Source organism: Coregonus clupeaformis, chromosome 17 (genome assembly GCF_020615455.1).
Source record: "Coregonus clupeaformis isolate EN_2021a chromosome 17, ASM2061545v1, whole genome shotgun sequence".
NCBI classification, from domain to species: domain Eukaryota; kingdom Metazoa; phylum Chordata; class Actinopteri; order Salmoniformes; family Salmonidae; genus Coregonus; species Coregonus clupeaformis.
The window spans coordinates 45,763,750-45,781,344 of record NC_059208.1 but is presented as its reverse complement, the minus strand read 5'-3'; the positions used below and the strand labels follow the sequence as shown (position 1 = coordinate 45,781,344).

General features: G+C 46.0%; 1 protein-coding gene across 2 annotated transcripts; it reads right to left on the bottom strand.

Moving 5' to 3' along the window:
* Nucleotides 1-597: 597 nt before the first annotated feature.
* arpp21 (cAMP-regulated phosphoprotein, 21) lies at nt 598-16,107 on the bottom strand. 2 transcript variants are annotated; one of them, XM_041903459.2, is made up of 19 exons: nt 15,618-16,106; nt 11,254-11,393; nt 11,079-11,123; nt 10,830-10,913; nt 10,466-10,638; nt 10,281-10,340; nt 9,991-10,128; nt 9,700-9,796; nt 5,774-5,872; nt 5,679-5,701; nt 5,501-5,554; nt 5,171-5,373; nt 4,910-5,002; nt 4,700-4,833; nt 4,424-4,477; nt 4,135-4,302; nt 3,946-4,033; nt 3,503-3,636; nt 598-1,099 (listed from the first exon to the last, which is right to left on the bottom strand). In XM_041903459.2, exons 2-19 carry the CDS (start codon nt 11,386-11,388, stop codon nt 920-922), a joined length of 1,962 nt encoding a protein of 653 aa, XP_041759393.1. In that variant the 5' UTR covers nt 11,389-11,393; nt 15,618-16,106; the 3' UTR covers nt 598-919. The 2 variants fall into 2 exon arrangements, with proteins under 2 accessions (XP_041759393.1, XP_041759392.1); XM_041903458.2 differs by having other exon boundaries at nt 5,679-5,872; nt 15,618-16,107.
* Nucleotides 16,108-17,595: the final 1,488 nt, after the last annotated feature.

Here is a 17,595-nt window from a genome sequence, read left to right as displayed (position 1 = left end):
TCACTAAACACAACGCCATAAACATGGTCTGCAGTTGTGACGCCGGTTGGACGTACTGCCAAATTCTCTAAAATGACGACGGAGGTGGCTTATGGTAGAGAAATTAGCATTAAATTCTCTGGCAACAGCTCTTGTGGACATTCCTGCAGTCATGCCAATTGCACGCTCCCTCAAAACTTGAGATATCTATGGCATTGTGTTGTGTGACAACTGCAAATTTTAGAGTGGCCTTTTATTGTCTCCAGCACAAGGTGCACCTGTGTAATTGTCATGCTCTTTAATCAGCTTCTTGATATGCCACACCTGTCAGGTGGATGGATTATCTTGGCAAAGGAAAAATGCTCACTAACAGGAATGTAAACAAATGTGTGCACAAAATTTGAGAGAAATATTGCGTTTATATTTTTGTTCAGTGTTAGACTATTTTTCTAGATTGCTCTCTGTGAATATCTCTGGATCTATCAAATGTAAAAAAAAATATATAAAAATATCTGTTTAATAATTGTGGTACAATCAATAGTAACAATGGCAGCAGTGTGTACATTAGAAAATCAGATAAAATACTAATTAGTGTGTGTGAAAGAGAAGGATGACTGGTTAGAAAGGTGACATGTCAAATCAGCCACATCAGTTTATTCTGCTCAAACACTACAATACATCATATATAATCATTTCATATCCATACAAAACTCAACTGGAGTATATAAATTATGCTTTTAAATCAGTACAGTACCTCTGATACAGCTTTGGCACAATACATTGCCTGTGGTATACTGTGTGTGTAACAGTTTGAACACTGGTTGCATCTCAATCTAAACACAGTCCAGTGGGGTTGTGCAAGTAGAGGTAGGGGGGGAAGGGAGGTCAAGTGTGGATATGTGTGGGGTTTATGTAAGTTTAGGGTGGGTGGGTGTGTGTGTCAGTATTTGCCCGTCCACCCCTGGCTGCTGATGTTGCTACAGCTGGAGGCATGGCAGCCGGTGTGTAGAGGGGGAGGGGGTATGGGACCAGGGGGACAGGTTGGAGACACCATGCAGCAGTAACCTCCCTCACCCAGCGACATGAGACCACTCTGGGGGTACGACACCCCCACACCACCCTGGGGGAGAAAGAGCAAGAGAGAGATTTAATTTAGGCACAGATTTTATCAGTAGCCTGACAACACTAGGCACATTTAATTCGACACTGAATAATTACTGTCAGTGGCCAGTTTATTAGGTACAACCATCTAGTACCGGGTCTGACCTCCCTTTGCCTCCAGAACAGCCTGAATTCATTCTTCAGGGCATGGAAACGTTGCTCAATTGGTATAATATATGCCATTTAGCAGACACTTTTATCCAAAGCAACTTAGTCATGCCTGCATACATTTTACATTCCCCACACCATTACACCAGCCTGTGATTTTGACACCTGGCAGGATGGGGCCATGGACTCATGCTGATTACACCAAATCCTGACTCCGCCATCAGCATGACGCAACAGGAACCGGGATTCGTCGAACCAGGCAATGTTTTTCCAGTCCTCAATTGTTTAGTGTGATCGTGTGCCCACTGGAGACGCGTCTTCTTGTTTGATAGGAGTGGAACCCGGTGTGGTCGTCTGCTGCAATAGCCCATCCGTGACAAGGACCGACGAGTTGTGCGTTCCGAGATGCCATTCTGCACACCACTTTTGGACTGCGCCGTTATTTGCCTATTTGTGGCCCGCCTGTTAGCTTGCACAATTCTTGCCATTCTCCTTCGACCTCTCATCAATGAGCTCTTTTCGCCCACAGGACTGCTGACTGGATGTTTTTGTTTGTCGCACCATTCTCAGTAAACCCTAGACACTGTCGTGCGTGAAAAGCCCAGGAGGCGGGCGTTTCTGAGATACTGGAACCGGCGCGCCAGGCACCAACGATCATACGACACTCAAAGTCGCTTAGGCCACTCGTTTTGCCAATTGTAACGTTCAATCAAACGGTAACTGAATGCTTCGATGCCTGTCTGCCTGCTTTATATAGCAAGCCATGCATACGTGACTCACTGTCTGTAGGAGCTAACCATTTTCGTGAACAGGGTGGTGTACCTAATAAAATGGCCACTGAGTGTACAGTGGGGAAAAAAAGTATTTAGTCAGCCACCAATTGTGCAAGTTCTCCCACTTAAAAAGATGAGAGAGGCCTGTAATCTTCATCATAGGTACACGTCAACTATGACAGACAAAATGAGAAAAAAAATTCCAGAAAATCACATTGTAGGATTTTTAATGAATTTATTTGCAAATTATGGTGGAAAATAAGTATTTGGTCAATAACAAAAGTTTCTCAATACTTTGTTATATACCCTTTGTTGGCAATGACACAGGTCAAACGTTTTCTGTAAGTCTTCACAAGGTTTTCACACACTGTTGCTGGTATTTTGGCCCATTCCTCCATGCAGATCTCCTCTAGAGCAGTGATGTTTTGGGGCTGTCGCTGGGCAACACGGACTTTCAACTCCCTCCAAAGATTTTCTATGGGGTTGAGATCTGGAGACTGGCTAGGCCACTCCAGGACCTTGAAATGCTTCTTACGAAGCCACTCCTTTGTTGCCCGGGCGGTGTATTTGGGATCATTGTCATGCTGAAAGATCCAGCCACGTTTCATCTTCAATGCCCTTGCTGATGGAAGGAGGTTTTCACTCAAAATCTCACGATACATGGCCCCATTCATTCTTTCCTTTACACGGAACAGTCGTCCTGGTCCCTTTGCAGAAAAACAGCCCCAAAGCATGATGTTTCCACCCCCATGCTTCACAGTAGGTATGGTGTCTTTAAGGAATACCTGGGATAGGATAAAGTAATCCTTCTACCCCCAAAAAAAAAAAAAAAAAATTGTAAAGTGGTTATCCCACTGGCTATAGGGTGAATGCACCAATTTGTAATTCGCTCTGGATAAGAGTGTCTGCTAAATGACGTAAATGTAAATGTAAATGTGTTCTTTGGATGCAACTCAGCATTCTTTGTCCTCCAAACACGACGAGTTGAGTTTTTACCAAAAAGTTATATTTTGGTTTCATCTGACAATATGACATTCTCCCAATCCTCTTCTGGATCATCCAAATGCACTCTAGCAAACTTCAGACGGGCCTGGACATGTACTGGCTTAAGCAGGGGGACACGTCTAGCACTGCAGGATTTGAGTCCCTGGCGGCGTAGTGTGTTACTGATGTTAGGCTTTGTTACTTTGGTCCCAGCTCTCTGCAGGTCATTCACTAGGTCCCCCCGTGTGGTTCTGGGATTTTTGCTCACCGTTCTTGTGATCATTTTGACCCCACGGGGTGAGATCTTGCGTGGAGCCCCAGATCGAGGGAGATTATCAGTGATTTTTTTTCTCATTTTGTCTGTCATAGTTGACGTGTACCTATGATGAAAATTACAGGCCTCTCTCATCTTTTTAAGTGGGAGAACTTGCACAATTGGTGGCTGACTAAATACTTTTTTCCCCCACTGTATATGACACTGTGGTTGTCATAGTTACCTGTGTTACACCACATGGATGAGAGGGGCCAGGTGGATAAGAACCCATCAATCTTTGGGCATGGCTCTGAGGTGGCTGCAAACCCATCATCCCCTGGTAGCTCTGCTGCTGATTGGCTATGACAGGAGAGTAACCTACACAACACACACACACACAGATATAAAGACCCAGCAGATTATTCATAAAACATAAATCAATTGCTTGTTTGTTTAAAGTTAATTCAAAGCTGTATCATTCGCTGTAATATCTGACAAGCAGCAATTCAGGATCACGCTCTCCCCCCCTCTCTCTGTAGAGTAGAAGCAGCAGGAAAAGAGACCGGTTCACTGTGAGACCTTAGACTACATCTCTTACAGTGTAACGGCCCCCCTCCCTACTGCCACACACACACACACACACACACACACACACACACACACACACACACACACACAGCTGTGTACCTGTAGGCTGTATGGCCTGGGTAGGTGTGGCAGGTCTTTGGGGTGCTGAGGTAGGATACTGAGTAGTAGAGTAGTAATACACAGGCACCTACAGTACAGAGTTCAACATCATGTCAACACATGGGACTATTCTATCATTCTACCATTCTATGCTACCATTCTATTATGATTGTGTTGTGTTATTCCTACCTGAGTTGGAGGGGATTGACAGTAGCTGGGGGGGTTGTGAGGAGGGGGAGGGGCGGTATAGACGTAACTCTGTGTGGGAGGGGCTAAGGGAGGATATAGAGGCGGAGCTTCCCCCAATGACTGACAGCTCACAGTCATGTGACCAAACTGGGACGACAGGTCCTCTCTCTGAGGACCACAGAGAGCACGTTAACACAGACACGCATACAGACACACACACTAGATTTATACTGTTCATGCATACACTGTTATATCCACAAAAACAAACATGCACGAACACACATAGTACCGTAGAGTATTGCAACTGCTGGGGAGGGTAAGAGACGGACGAATATTGAACCACCTGAGAGAAAGGGAGCGAGAGAGAGAAAGCGTTGTTATTGCCAGAGTCTTCTATTACAAAAACGGGCTCTGTTTATTGCTATTATCGACACGGCTGGAACGCAATTTGGCCAATCCGATTGCGTAGCCAGAACTGTTTATTCATTTAGTATAACTAATGAATAGGTAGATTATTGTATTTGTATACAAATTCTATTTGGTTACTGTGCAATCAGTGTTGTACCTGGGGGACGGTGTGGCCAGCCATTGGCTGCTGCGGCGGAGGGGCCTGCTGCTGAGGCTGGCTTCTTGTTGGCTGCTGGGGGTCGGGGGGGTTGTAGATGGCGGGGGTTCCGTCTGGGTTTAGGAAGGGCTGGCCTGGGGTCAGGGGTCAAGGTTAAACTCCCGATTCCCAATTCCCCTTTCACATATACATGTGTATGTGTGTGTGTACCTGTATGTGGGTTCAGTAATATACTTCCTGGTGGAATCCCGTTCTCAATGGGCACCGTGAGGTAGTTGGAGCCTGTGGTGGGGGCATGGTCATCTGGGAAAGACAGATGATGAGGGAAAGGGAGAGAGGAGGAGAGAAGGTGGGAAAGGGAGAGAGAAGGTGGGAAAAGGAGAGAAGGGAGAAACAGAGAGAAGGTAGACATTAAAGTACATGGTAAAGGATCACGATCGTAGTTCAATTAAATTAGATTGTCTTCTCTACCTCGTGCGTCCCAGCTGTGATTGGCTGTTCGGGCCTTGGGGGCGGGGTTTGGCCTCTGGTAGGCAGAGTCTGAGTCTGTGCTGCTCCAGGGTCGGGGGTCGTTGCTATAGCGACCTGAGTCAGTGCTGCTCCAGTTACTATAGCGACTGTAGTCAGTCTCCGTGCTGCTCTGTCGGCTTGAGCCCGAGTTACCCCTGGTACCCCTATAGGACACACACACACCAGCAAATGATTTAAACTAGTAAACTGGTCATTAAAGGCCCGGTAGTGTGTTCAGCTAAACGCTACTGGTACGGTCAAGATTCAGTACCACTCAGCCACCACACTCACCTAAAGAGCTGCCTTCTCTGGGTCGCAGCATGGGGGCTACCATCCTCTATAGACCTGCAAAGACAACACACACACAGTAATCAGTTATTAATCACAATGTTATTACAACCGTCCATTGGAGAAAATAAAAAAATGTTAACCCAACTTTGTTTTACGTCAAACATAAAAACAATGTTACCTGGTCTCCTGGGGACAGGCAGGCTGTGGAAGACAGAAGAAAGGATAAGAGATGAGAGAGAGAGTGTGTGTGTATGTGTTTGTGTGTGTGTGTACCTCCTGGTTGAAGATCCTTTCTCTAGCTCTCTGGTACTCCTCCTCTCTCTCCTCCATTGATTTGCTCCTCCTCTCCTCGCGTAGTGGGTGAAGCCTTGCCTGGTGGGGGCAGGATCAGAACACAACATCTCAAAATCAGGAACTCTGACAAGGACTTCTAAAAGCTATCCAAATATGCAAGCTTATATAGTACTTACAGTGAGGGAAAAAAGTATTTGATCCCCTGCTGATTTTGTACGTTTGCCCAGTGATAAAGAAATGATCAGTCTATAATTTTAATGGTAGGTTTATTTGAACAGTGAGAGACAGAATAACAAAACAAAAATCCAGAAAAACGCATGTCAAAAATTTTATAAATTGATTTGCATTTTAATGAGGGAAATAAGTATTTGACCCCCTCTCAATCAGAAAGATTTCTGGCTCCCAGGTGTCTTTTATACGGGTAACGAGCTGAGATTAGGAGCACACTCTTAAAGGGAGTGCTCCTAATCTCAGCTTGTTACCTGTATAAAAGACACCTGTCCACAGAAGCAACCAGTCAATCAGATTCCAAACTCTCCACCATGGCCAAGACCAAAGAGCTCTCCAAGGATGTCAGGGACAAGATTGTAGACCTACACAAGGCTGGAATGGGCTACAAGACCATCGCCAAGCAGCTTGGTGAGAAGGTGACAACAGTTGGTGCGATTATTCGCAAATGGAAGAAACACAAAATAACTGTAAATCTCCCTCGGCCTGGGGCGCCATGCAAGATCTCACCTCGTGGAGTTGCAATGATCATGAGAACGGTGAGGAATCAGCCCAGAACTACACGGGAGGATCTTGTCAATGATCTCAAGGCAGCTGGGACCATAGTCACCAAGAAAACAATTGGTAACACACTACGCCGTGAAGGACTGAAATCCTGCAGCGCCCGCAAGGTCCCACTGCTCAAGAAAGCACATATACAGGGCTGTCTGAAGTTTGCCAATTAACATCTGAATGATTCAGAGGAGAACTGGGGGAAAGTGTTGTGGTCAGATCAAATCAAATCAAATTTTATTGGCCACATGCGCCGAATACAACAGGTGCAGACATTACAGTGAAATGCTTACTTACAGCCCTTAACCAACAGTGCATTTATTTTTAACAAAAAAGTAAAAATAAAACAACAACAAAAAAAGTGTTGAGAAAAAAAGAGCAGAAGTAAAATAAAATAACAGTAGGGAGGCTATATATACAGGGGGGTACCGGTGCAGAGTCAATGTGCGGGGGGCACCGGCTAGTTGAGGTAGTTGAAGTAATATGTACATGTGGGTAGAGTTAAAGTGACTATGCATAAATAATTAACAGAGTAGCAGCAGCGTAAAAGGATGGGGTGGGGGGGCAGTGCAAATAGTCCGGGTAGCCATGATTACCTGTTCAGGAGTCTTATGGCTTGGGGGTAGAAGCTGTTGAGAAGTCTTTTGGACCTAGACTTGGCACTCCGGTACCGCTTGCCGTGCGGTAGCAGAGAGAACAGTCTATGACTAGGGTGGCTGGAGTCTTTGACAATTTTGAGGGCCTTCCTCTGACACCGCCTGGTATAGAGGTCCTGGATGGCAGGAAGCTTGGCCCCAGTGATGTACTGGGCCGTACGCACTACCCTCTGTAGTGCCTTGCGGTCGGAGGCCAAGCAGTTGCCATACCAGGCGGTGATGCAACCAGTCAGGATGCTCTCGATGGTGCAGCTGTAGAATTGTTTGAGGATCTGAGGACCCATGCCAAATCTTTTCAGTCTCCTGAGGGGGAATAGGCTTTGTTGTGCCCTCTTCACGACTGTCTTGGTGTGTTTGGACCATGATAGTTCATTGGTGATGTGGACACCAAGGAACTTGAAGCTCTCAACCTGTTCCACTACAGCCCTGTCGATGAGAATGGGGGCGTGCTCAGTCCTCTTTTTTTCCCCTGTAGTCCACAATCATCTCCTTTGTCTTGGTCACGTTGAGGGAGAGGTTGTTATCCTGGCACCACACGGCCAGGTCTCTGACCTCCCTATAGGCTGTCTCATCGTTGTCGGTGATCAGGCCTACCACTGTTGTGTCGTCGGCAAACTTAATGATGGTGTTGGAGTCGTGCCTGGCCATGCAGTCATGGGTGAACAGGGAGTACAGGAGGGGACTGAGCACGCACCCCTGAGGGGCCCCCCGTGTTGAGGATCAGTGTGGCAGATGTGTTGTTACCTACCCTTACCACCTGGGGGCGGCCCGTCAGGAAGTCCAGGATCCAGTTGCAGAGGGAGGTGTTTAGTCCCAGGATCCTTAGCTTAGTGATGAGCTTTGAGGGCACTATGGTGTTGAATGCTGAGCTGTAGTCAATGAATAGCATTCTCACGTAGGTGTTCCTCTTGTCCAGGTGGGAAAGGGCTGTGTGGAGTGCAATAGAGATTGCATCATCTGTGGATCTGTTGGGGCGGTATGCAAATTGGAGTGGGTCTAGGGTTTCTGGGATAATGCTGTTGATGTGAGCCATGACCAGCCTTTCAAAGCACTTCATGGCTACAGACGTCAGTGCTACGGGTCGGTAGTCATTTAGGCAGGTTATCTTAGAGTTCTTGGGCACGGGGACTATGGTGGTCTGCTTGAAACATGTTGGTATTACAGACTCAGTCAGGGACATGTTGAAAATGTCAGTGAAGACACTTGCCAGTTGGTCAGCACATGCTCGGAGTACACGTCCTGGTAATCCATCTGGCCCTGCGGCCTTGTGAATGTTGACCTGTTTAAAAGTCTTACTCACATCGGCTACGGAGAGCGTGATCACATAGTCATCCAGAACAGCTGGTGCTCTCATGCATGCTTCAGTGTTGCTTGCCTCGAAGCGAGCATAGAAGTGATTTAGCTCGTCTGGAAGTCTTGTGTCACTGGGCAGCTCGCGGCTGTGCTTCCCTTTGTAGTCTGTAATAGTTTTCAAGCCCTGCCACATCCGACGAGCGTCAGAGCCAGTGTAGTACGATTCAATCTTAGTCCTGTATTGACTCTTTGCCTGTTTGATGGTTCGTCGGAGGGCATAGCGGGATTTATTATAAGCGTCCGGGTTAGAGTCCCGCTCCTTGAAAGCGGCAGCTCTACCCTTTAGCTCAGATGAGACCAGAATCGAGCTCTTTGGCATCAACTCAACTCGCCGTGTTTGGAGGAGGAGGAATGCTGCCTGTGACCCCAAGAACACAATCCCCACCGTCAAACATGGAGGTGGAAACATTATGCTTTGGGGGTGTTTTTCTGCTAAGGGGACAGGACAACTTCACCGCATCAAAGGGACGATGGACGGGGCCATGTACCATCAAATCTTGGGTGAGAACCTCCTTCCCTCAGCCAGGGCATTGGAAATGGGTCGTGGATGGGTATTCCAGCATGACAATGACCCAAAACACACGGCCAAGGCAACAAAGGAGTGGCTCAAGAAGATGCACATGAAGGTCCTGGAGTGGCCTAGCCAGTCTCCAGACCTTAATCCCATAGAAAATCTGTGGAGGGAGCTGAAGGTTTGAGTTGCTAAACGTCAGCCTCGAAACCTTAATGACTTGGAGAAGATCTGCAAAGAGGAGTGGGACAAAATCCTTCCTGAGATGTGTGCAAACCTGGTGGCCAACTACAAGAAACGTCTGACCTCTGTGATTGCCAACAAGGGTTTTGCCACCAAGTACTAAGTCATGTTTTGCAGAGGGGTCAAATACTTATTTCCCTCATTAAAATGCAAATCAATTTATAACATTTTTGACATGCGTTTTTCTGGATTTTTTTGTTGTTATTCTGTCTCTCACTGTTCAAATAAACCTACCATTAAAATGATAGACTGATCATGTCTTTGTCAGTGGGCAAATGTACAAAATCAGCAAGGGATCAAATACTTTTTTCCCTCACTGTATATACTACTAAGAAAACAGACAGAGAGAGAGAGAGAGCTACCTGGTTGTCTTCTGCGTTGTCTCTCTTCAGTATGGTTCTCCACTGACTCTCCTCTCCTCTCTCCTCCTGGACATAGTCCATAAACCTCTGCTCTGGTCTACACACACATACAGAAATATAGAATAATACAACAACAATAATATATGTCCTTTAGCAGACACTTTTATGTCCAAAGCGACTTACAGTAGTGAGTACACACGTTATTGTATGGGTGGCCCCAGCGGGAATCGAACCCACAATCCTGTTGTTGCAAGCGTACTGATATACCACATAGAAGAGAGAGCTACGTACATGCGTGTGTTACTGGTGCTGTTGATGATGACAGATTTGCCAGTCTGGTCCACATTGTGTTCCATGCCAAAGTAGGCTGCTACCCGGTGGACCAACATACGATGGTAGGAAGACATGTGAGGGAATTTCTTATAGGGACTGAGAGAGGGAGGGGGAGAGAGAGGGAGAGAGAGAGAAAGAGAGAGAGAGGGGGGAGAGAATAATGAGGGAGGGGATGACAGTCTTGCTTAGACAAATAATATTTGCATTTAAAAAAGAATGGCCACACACACACACACACACACACATACCCGTTGTCTGTGATGAAGTCGATCATCTCCTGCTCCAGTTTCAACAGCATCATCCTGTCCCTGAAAGATGACATCACCATGACATCATATTATTACCATGACATCATCATGACATCATTGCCAGCCAAGCAGTTTCACACACACACACACACACACACACACACACACACAGGAGTTTTCTGTACCTGGGGTTGCTGTTCAGGGTGGTGATGATAAACTGGTGCAGGTCAATCCCAGTAGAGTCTGTGTATTCCTGACTGGTGTCTGAGATTATTAACGTGGGCACGTTTGGTTCTTTGCTCTGCTCTTCCTCCTCATTGTCATGGCAACCTGGCAGCATGGTGACTTCAACAGAGCTCTAAAACATCAAACATTACATGATGTGTGTGTGTGTTGTATGTGTGTGTGTTGTATGTGTGTGTGCTGTGTGTGCGTGTTTTGTGTGTGTGTGTTGTATGTGTGTTTTGTGTCTGTGTGTGTGTTGTGCGTGCGTGTTTTGTGTGTGTGTCTTATGAGTGTTTGTGTGTGTACGTGTGTGTTGTGTGTTACCTGGCTGTCCTGGGTGGTGTCAGCAGGGGAGGGTGGGGATGACTCATCACACACAGCCATGCTCCTCACCAACCTGCCTTTGGCCTGAAACAAGCAACAACATTAACCAATGAAATAGCCCCAGAAGTGCAAACCCTGCCCACCCGGGGCTAAATCAAGTGTATTTGACCAAGTCTGACACATATACATACACAACAGTGATATCTAGGGCTCTACGTAGTGTAGGTGTGTGACAGAAACAGAGCATACCTTGGTTCTCTTCCTGGCTGGTTGCCCCTGGTTACTGACTGGTTTCTGTGGGACAAAAAGTGACAAATCATCACACAGTGACATCACATGGCATTCCTCAACCACATCCTCGGGGACCACCAGTCATGTCACCTATCTGATCTATAATAACACCTCATTCAGTCGCAAGTCTTACCTGCTGCTCCACCTTTCTGTTGTCATGGTGACACTCCTCCTCTGTGGCAAGGGGGGGTGAGGATGGCGGAGGGGAGGAGCATAACTCGTCACATGACCTTAGCCCTGAGGATTCTGGGACGATTGCTTCAGACATCCTCTCTGAAAATTACAAAACACACACGTCAGTTACTGATTCAAACACACACACACACCTACTTAATGTCACTTGCAGATCCCATATAACAGCTATTACTTATGCTGCCTCTGTCTGACCTCTTTCCCCCTTTACAACACACCCCATGGCTGCCTGGTTGGGTCTAAGGGTGTGTACATGAGTGTGTGTGTACATAGTAAATGTGTGTGTGCGCAGTGAGAGTGTATGCGTAACGTGTGTGTTCTTAGGCTTTTCTTAGTAACAGCAGCTGTGGGAGGCATCATCCGATCTGCCGGCAGCAATATTCCCAGAATTCCGAGCTGAGCTCCTGATCCCACTGATGGGAAAAACCACATTCCGGCCAGCGCTCCAACCCCTTGGACAGGAACACTTATTCCTGTAACACCACAGTGTCATAGGGGACACTTATTTATGGAACACCACCCTATTGGAGTTATGATTACTAATGTTATGTCTAAAGCAATTAGTATAATAGATAGATTGGGCAGACATGGCCTGCGTTTCTAATTGACCCTTTTCCCTATGTAGTGTCTGGTCCAAAGTAGTGCACTGCATATGGAATAGGGTGCCATTTGGGACACAACCATGGCTACAAAGAAAGTGGATTACATAGATCCAGAAAGAGGGGTGAAGAGATTTAGGGGACGAACAGAGAGAGATGGGTGAGACAGAGAGAGATGAGGGAGAGATGAGAGAGAGAGGGAAGGAGGGTGAGAGGGAGGGAGAGAGATGGGGAGAAGCAGTGAAGAACTGAGTGAGAGACAGACAGAGAGATGGGGTGATGAAAAGAGAGAGAGATCAGAGAGAAGGCTCAGAGAGGGATGGAAAAGAGGGTAGGGAAAGTGTAGAATCAGCAGGAAGAGGAGAGTGGAGCATATGGCTGCTGGGTTGAACTGATCACCGTGGTAACAGAGCTTTATGGGAGGTTTTAAGGAGGAGAGAGGAGCGTTTTAGCTGAACACTGCAGAAACTGTGACACGCTTGTTGGAGTGTGACAGATGGAGGCGGGACGCAGGGAACTTAGTGTGTGTGTCTGTGTGTATTTAGGCCGGTGCACCATCATTAATCTGCTGATCCAACTGCCCCTGTGGCCGAGGAGAGAGACGGTTAGTAACCAGTTCTTCACCTGCAGAAAATAGTGGTTTTGCACCCATATCGAGTAGCCTACTACACTATACTGAACAAAAATATAAATGCAACATGCAACAATTTCAACAATTTTACTGACTTACAGTTCATATAAGGAAATCAGTCAATTGAAATAAATAAATTAGGCCCTAATCTATGGATTTCACATGACTGGGCAGGGGCGCAGCCCACTGGGGAGCCAGGCCCAGACAATCAGAATGAGTTTTTCCCCACAAAAGGGCTTAATTACAGACAGAAATACTCCTCAGTTTCATCAGCTGTCCGGGTTGCTGGTCTCAGACGATCCCGCAGGTGAAGAAGCCGGATGTGGAGGTCCTGGGCTGGCGTGGTTACATGTGGTCGGCGGTTGTGAGGCTGGTTGGACATACTGCCAAATTCTCTAAAACGACGTTGGAGGCGGCTTATTGTAGAGAAATGAATATTAAATTCTCTGGCAACAGCTCTGGTGGACATTCCTGCAGTCAGCATGCCAATTGCATGCTCCCGCAAAACTTGAGACATCTGTGGCATTGTGTTGTGTGGCAAAACTGCACATTTCAGAGTGGCCTGTTATTGTTCCCAGCAATAATGATCTGTGTAATGATCATGCTTTATAATCAGCTTCTTGATATGCCACACCTGTAAGGGGGATGGATTATCGTGGCAAAGGAGAAATGCTCACTAACAGGGATGTAAACAAATTTGTTCATAACATTTGAGAGAAATAAGCTTTTTGTGCATATGGAACATTTCTGGGATATTTTATTTCAGCTCATGAAACATGGAACCAACACTTTACATGTTGCATTTATATTTTTGTTCAGTATAGTTCAGGGGGGAAAAAAATATAAATATCTGTATAACGTTGTTTTCGACCTGTATGGCCAACCCGAGACTGGAACCTTACTCACAACAACAACAACACTTAGTACCTGCAGTGGGCTAACCACTGGTCAACAAGAGTCATGGTAGACTGGGGGCCAAACGTGTACGTACAGTGCATTCGGAAAGTATTCAGGCCCCTTGACTTCTTCCACATTTTGTTAGGTTACAGCCATATTCTAAAATGGATTAAATTGTTTTTTTCCCTCATCAATGTACACACAATACCCCATAATGACAAAGAAAAAACAGGTGTTTAGAATTTTTTGCAAATGTAATAGAAATAAAAAATGGAAATATCACATTTACATAAGTATTCAGACCCTTTACTCAGTACTTTGTTGAAGCACCTTTGGCAGCGATTACAACCTCGAGTTTCTCCCCTTCTTCTCTGCAGATCCTCTCAAGCTCTGTCAGGTTGGATGGGGAGCGTCGCTGCACAGCTATTTTCAGGTCTCTCCAGAGATGTTCGATCGGGTTCAAGTTCGGGCTCTGGCTGGGCCACTCAAAGACATTCAAAGTCTTGTCCCGAAGCCACTCCTGCGTTGTCTTGGCTGTGTGTTTAGGGTCATAGTCCTGTTGGAAGGTGAACCTTCGCCCCAGTCTGAGGTCCTGAGCGCTCTGGAGCAGGTTTTCATCAAGGATCTCTCTGTGCTTTGCTCCGTCCATCTTTCCCTCGATCCTGACTAGTCTCCCAGTCCCTGCCGCTGAAAAACATCCCCACAGCATGATCCTGCCACCACCTTGCTTCACTGTAGGGATGTTGCCAGGTTTCCTCCAGACGTGACGCTTGGCATTCAGGCCAAAGAGTTCAATCTTGGTTTCATAAGTCTTGGTGGTTTCAAACTTCTTCCATTTAAGAATGATGGAGGCCACTGTGTTCTTGAAGACCATCAATGCTGCAGACATTTTTTGGTACCCTTCCCCAGATCTGTGCCTCAACACAATCCTGTCTCGGAGCTCTACGGACAATTCCTTCGACCTCATGGCTTGGTCTTTGCTCTGACATGCACTGTCAACTGTGGGACCTTATATAGTCAGGTGTGTGCCTTTCCAAATTATGTCCAATCAATTGAATTTACCACAGGTGGGCTCCAATCAAGTTGTAGAAACATCTCAAGGATGATCAAAGGAATCAGGATGCACCTGAGCTCAATTTCGAGTCTCATTGTAAAGGGTCTGAACACTTATGTAAGTAAGGTATTTCTGTTTTTTATTTGTAATACATTTACAAACATTTCAAAAAACCTGTTTTCGCTTTGCCATTATGGGGTATTGAGTGTAGATTGATGAGGGAAAAAAGGTATTTAATCCATTTTAGATTAAGGCTGTAACTTAACAAAATGTGGACAAAGTCAAGGGGTCTGAATACTTTCCTAATGCACTGTATGTGTGTGTGTATGTATCATATTTCTCTGTAGAATCCATTTGACCCACTGAGATGATATAACCATAGTGGCCAGTCAAGCTACTAATCGGGGTGTTTGTGTGTGGCATTCCTGTGCCCTGGCTGAACTAAGACACATTATATTTTTACCCCTAAAGACCTCCTGCTCACAGCCTTCATTGGGCTGTCAACTAAACCTCTCTCTCCTTACTCCCCCCCTCCTCTAACTCGCTCCCTCTCTGTCTTCCTTTCTTCATCTTCCTCTCTCTACCTCTCTCTTTCGCTCTCTCCCTACTTCCCCCTCTCACTCTCTTTTTCTTTTTTTCTCTCTCTCTCTCTCTGGGAGGACCGGAGCACACACCGTCACTGCCAGTTCACCACGTACTTCAGTTGCCGTTTGACCTAATTATTCCTCCGGTAAACCGAGAAGGTAGCCTGCGTACAGGGCCCATTCAGCAAAACTTGTCCAAATAAATGAATTGTCAAGGACAAAGCAAAACCGGTATCTGGTGTTTGTGGACATGTATCATACATTTAGCAACAATATCTGACTGACCATGTGGACTTGTCTGTCAGCGCTCAGTATGAAAATAGATAAAGCCTTTTGGCCGGGGGATGACTAACCTATGACTAACCTATGGCTATAGGCTTATCTATAAAAACTGTAACAACCCGAAGGCGAAGACACAGAACAACTCGATAGCACAGCGACATAAACAACAACAACAACAACATCATCATCACAGGATCAGAATAGTACACAGTAACAACATCAACTTCAGTAAACGGTGTGAGTGTGTGTTTATTTTACCTCGCGGGAGATGATTCGTTAACCGGGAGCTCCTCGAGCGCCGTGTCCGTGTCAAATCCGCCTCAGCCGTGTCCGTGTCCGTCCCGCCTCAGACGCTCGGGGGTCCGCTCTTTTTAGATGTGTCTTTTTGAGCGAGTCACTGTTGGTTTCCCCTAAGCGCCTATCGCTTTTCTATCTGTCAGAGACACCGGCACAGTGCACGAGCTGCCTCTCTCTCCACCCACTCGCTGTATCTCCAACACACGCACACCAGCTCTCCTGCACTTCCACTGCAAGGCACGCGCACGAAATTCTCTCTCTCTCTCTCTCTCTCTCTCTCTCTCTCTCTCTCTCTCTCTCTCTCTCTCTCTCTCTCTCTTTCTCTCTCTCTTTCCCATGTATCTATCCATGTATATATCTATCTCACACACACTGTGATACACAGTAGCCTAGTTGTCACCTGCTAGTCTAGGTTTAGGCGGTATGGTTGGCACGGCGTGCAGTGATGGAGACTGGGTGTCGGCCTCATCTCCCCATGGCACACTGTCAGAAATAGACCCACCTATTATATAAAGCCTATTAGAAAGACGACAGCTGTTTGTTTGTGTGTGTGTGTGTGGGGGTGCGTGCGCGTGCGTGCGTGCGTGCGCGACTCAGCTGGTACATCAGCTATAGCTCTCTAGTGTATCTGTACTGTGAGGTGTTTACTGTAAGTGTACAATTGTTGAAGCTTTTGGTGAAGAGAGCAGAGCAGCCTAATACAATTTACAGTATGCTACATATTAATGTACTCTACTGAACTTGGTTTGTTAGGACATCCTTTGAATACTCTGCACCTGTGTGTGTGTGTGTGTGTGTGTGTGTGTGTGTGTGTGTGTGTGTGTGTGTGTGCGTGTGTGCACCTGTTATAACGCACCTGTCTCATTGTGGCTTTGTGGGTTAGTGGTGGGTAACGAACGTTTGCATAGAACTGCCAGAGGTTTTCTCGCTCTCTCTTTCTCTTTCTTACTCCCTTTTAATCTCTCATTTCCTTCTCTGCTTCACTCACCCACTCTCCCTCTTGGCTATTTAACTAGACAGAGGGAAAGAAAGAGAAAGAGAAAGAGAGAAAGAGAGAGAGAGAATGAAAGGTATAATTATTGTTAACAGTCTTGGACTAATTAGCTACTTGCAGAAAGAAGCTGTAAAAAAGTCCTTCTCAAGTGTGTGAAAACAGCACTTTAGACACTAGAGAGACAGTGAAGGGGGTGGGGGGTGAGGAAGAGAGAGAGCTCTCAAGCTTACATATTTTAGTCCAACAGGTCTCAACACTCTGAGATGTGGGTATCATGAAGATGATGATGATGGTGTTGATATTGATGATGATGATACGACTACTCGATGGCTAATTATATTTGTTCCTAATGAATTTAGATTTCTCTCCGACATAGCAACAGTCTCTATGGATACTCAGCAGTTAGATACGGTGGGGGAAAAAAGTATTTAGTCAGCCACCAATTGTGCAAGTTCTCCCACTTAAAAAGATGAGAGAGGCCTGTAAGTTTCATCATAGGTACACGTCAACTATGACAGACAAAATGAGAAAAAAAATTCCAGAAAATCACATTGTAGGATTTTTTATGAATTGATTTGCAAATTATGGTGGAAAATAAGTATTTGGTCAATAACAAAAGTTTCTCAATACTTTGTTATATACCCTTTGTTGGCAATGACACAGGTCAAATGTTTTCTGTAAGTCTTCACAAGGTTTTCACACACTGTTGCTGGTATTTTGGCCCATTCCTCCATGCAGATCTCCTCTAGAGCAGTGATGTTTTGGGGCTGTCGCTGGGCAACACAGACTTTCAACTCCCTCCAAAGATTGTCTATGGGGTTGAAATCTGGAGACTGGCTAGGCCACTCCAGGACCTTGAAATGGTTCTTACGAAGCCACTCCTTCGTTGCCCGTGCGGTGTGTTTGGGATCATTGTCATGCTGAAAGACCCAACCACGTTTCATC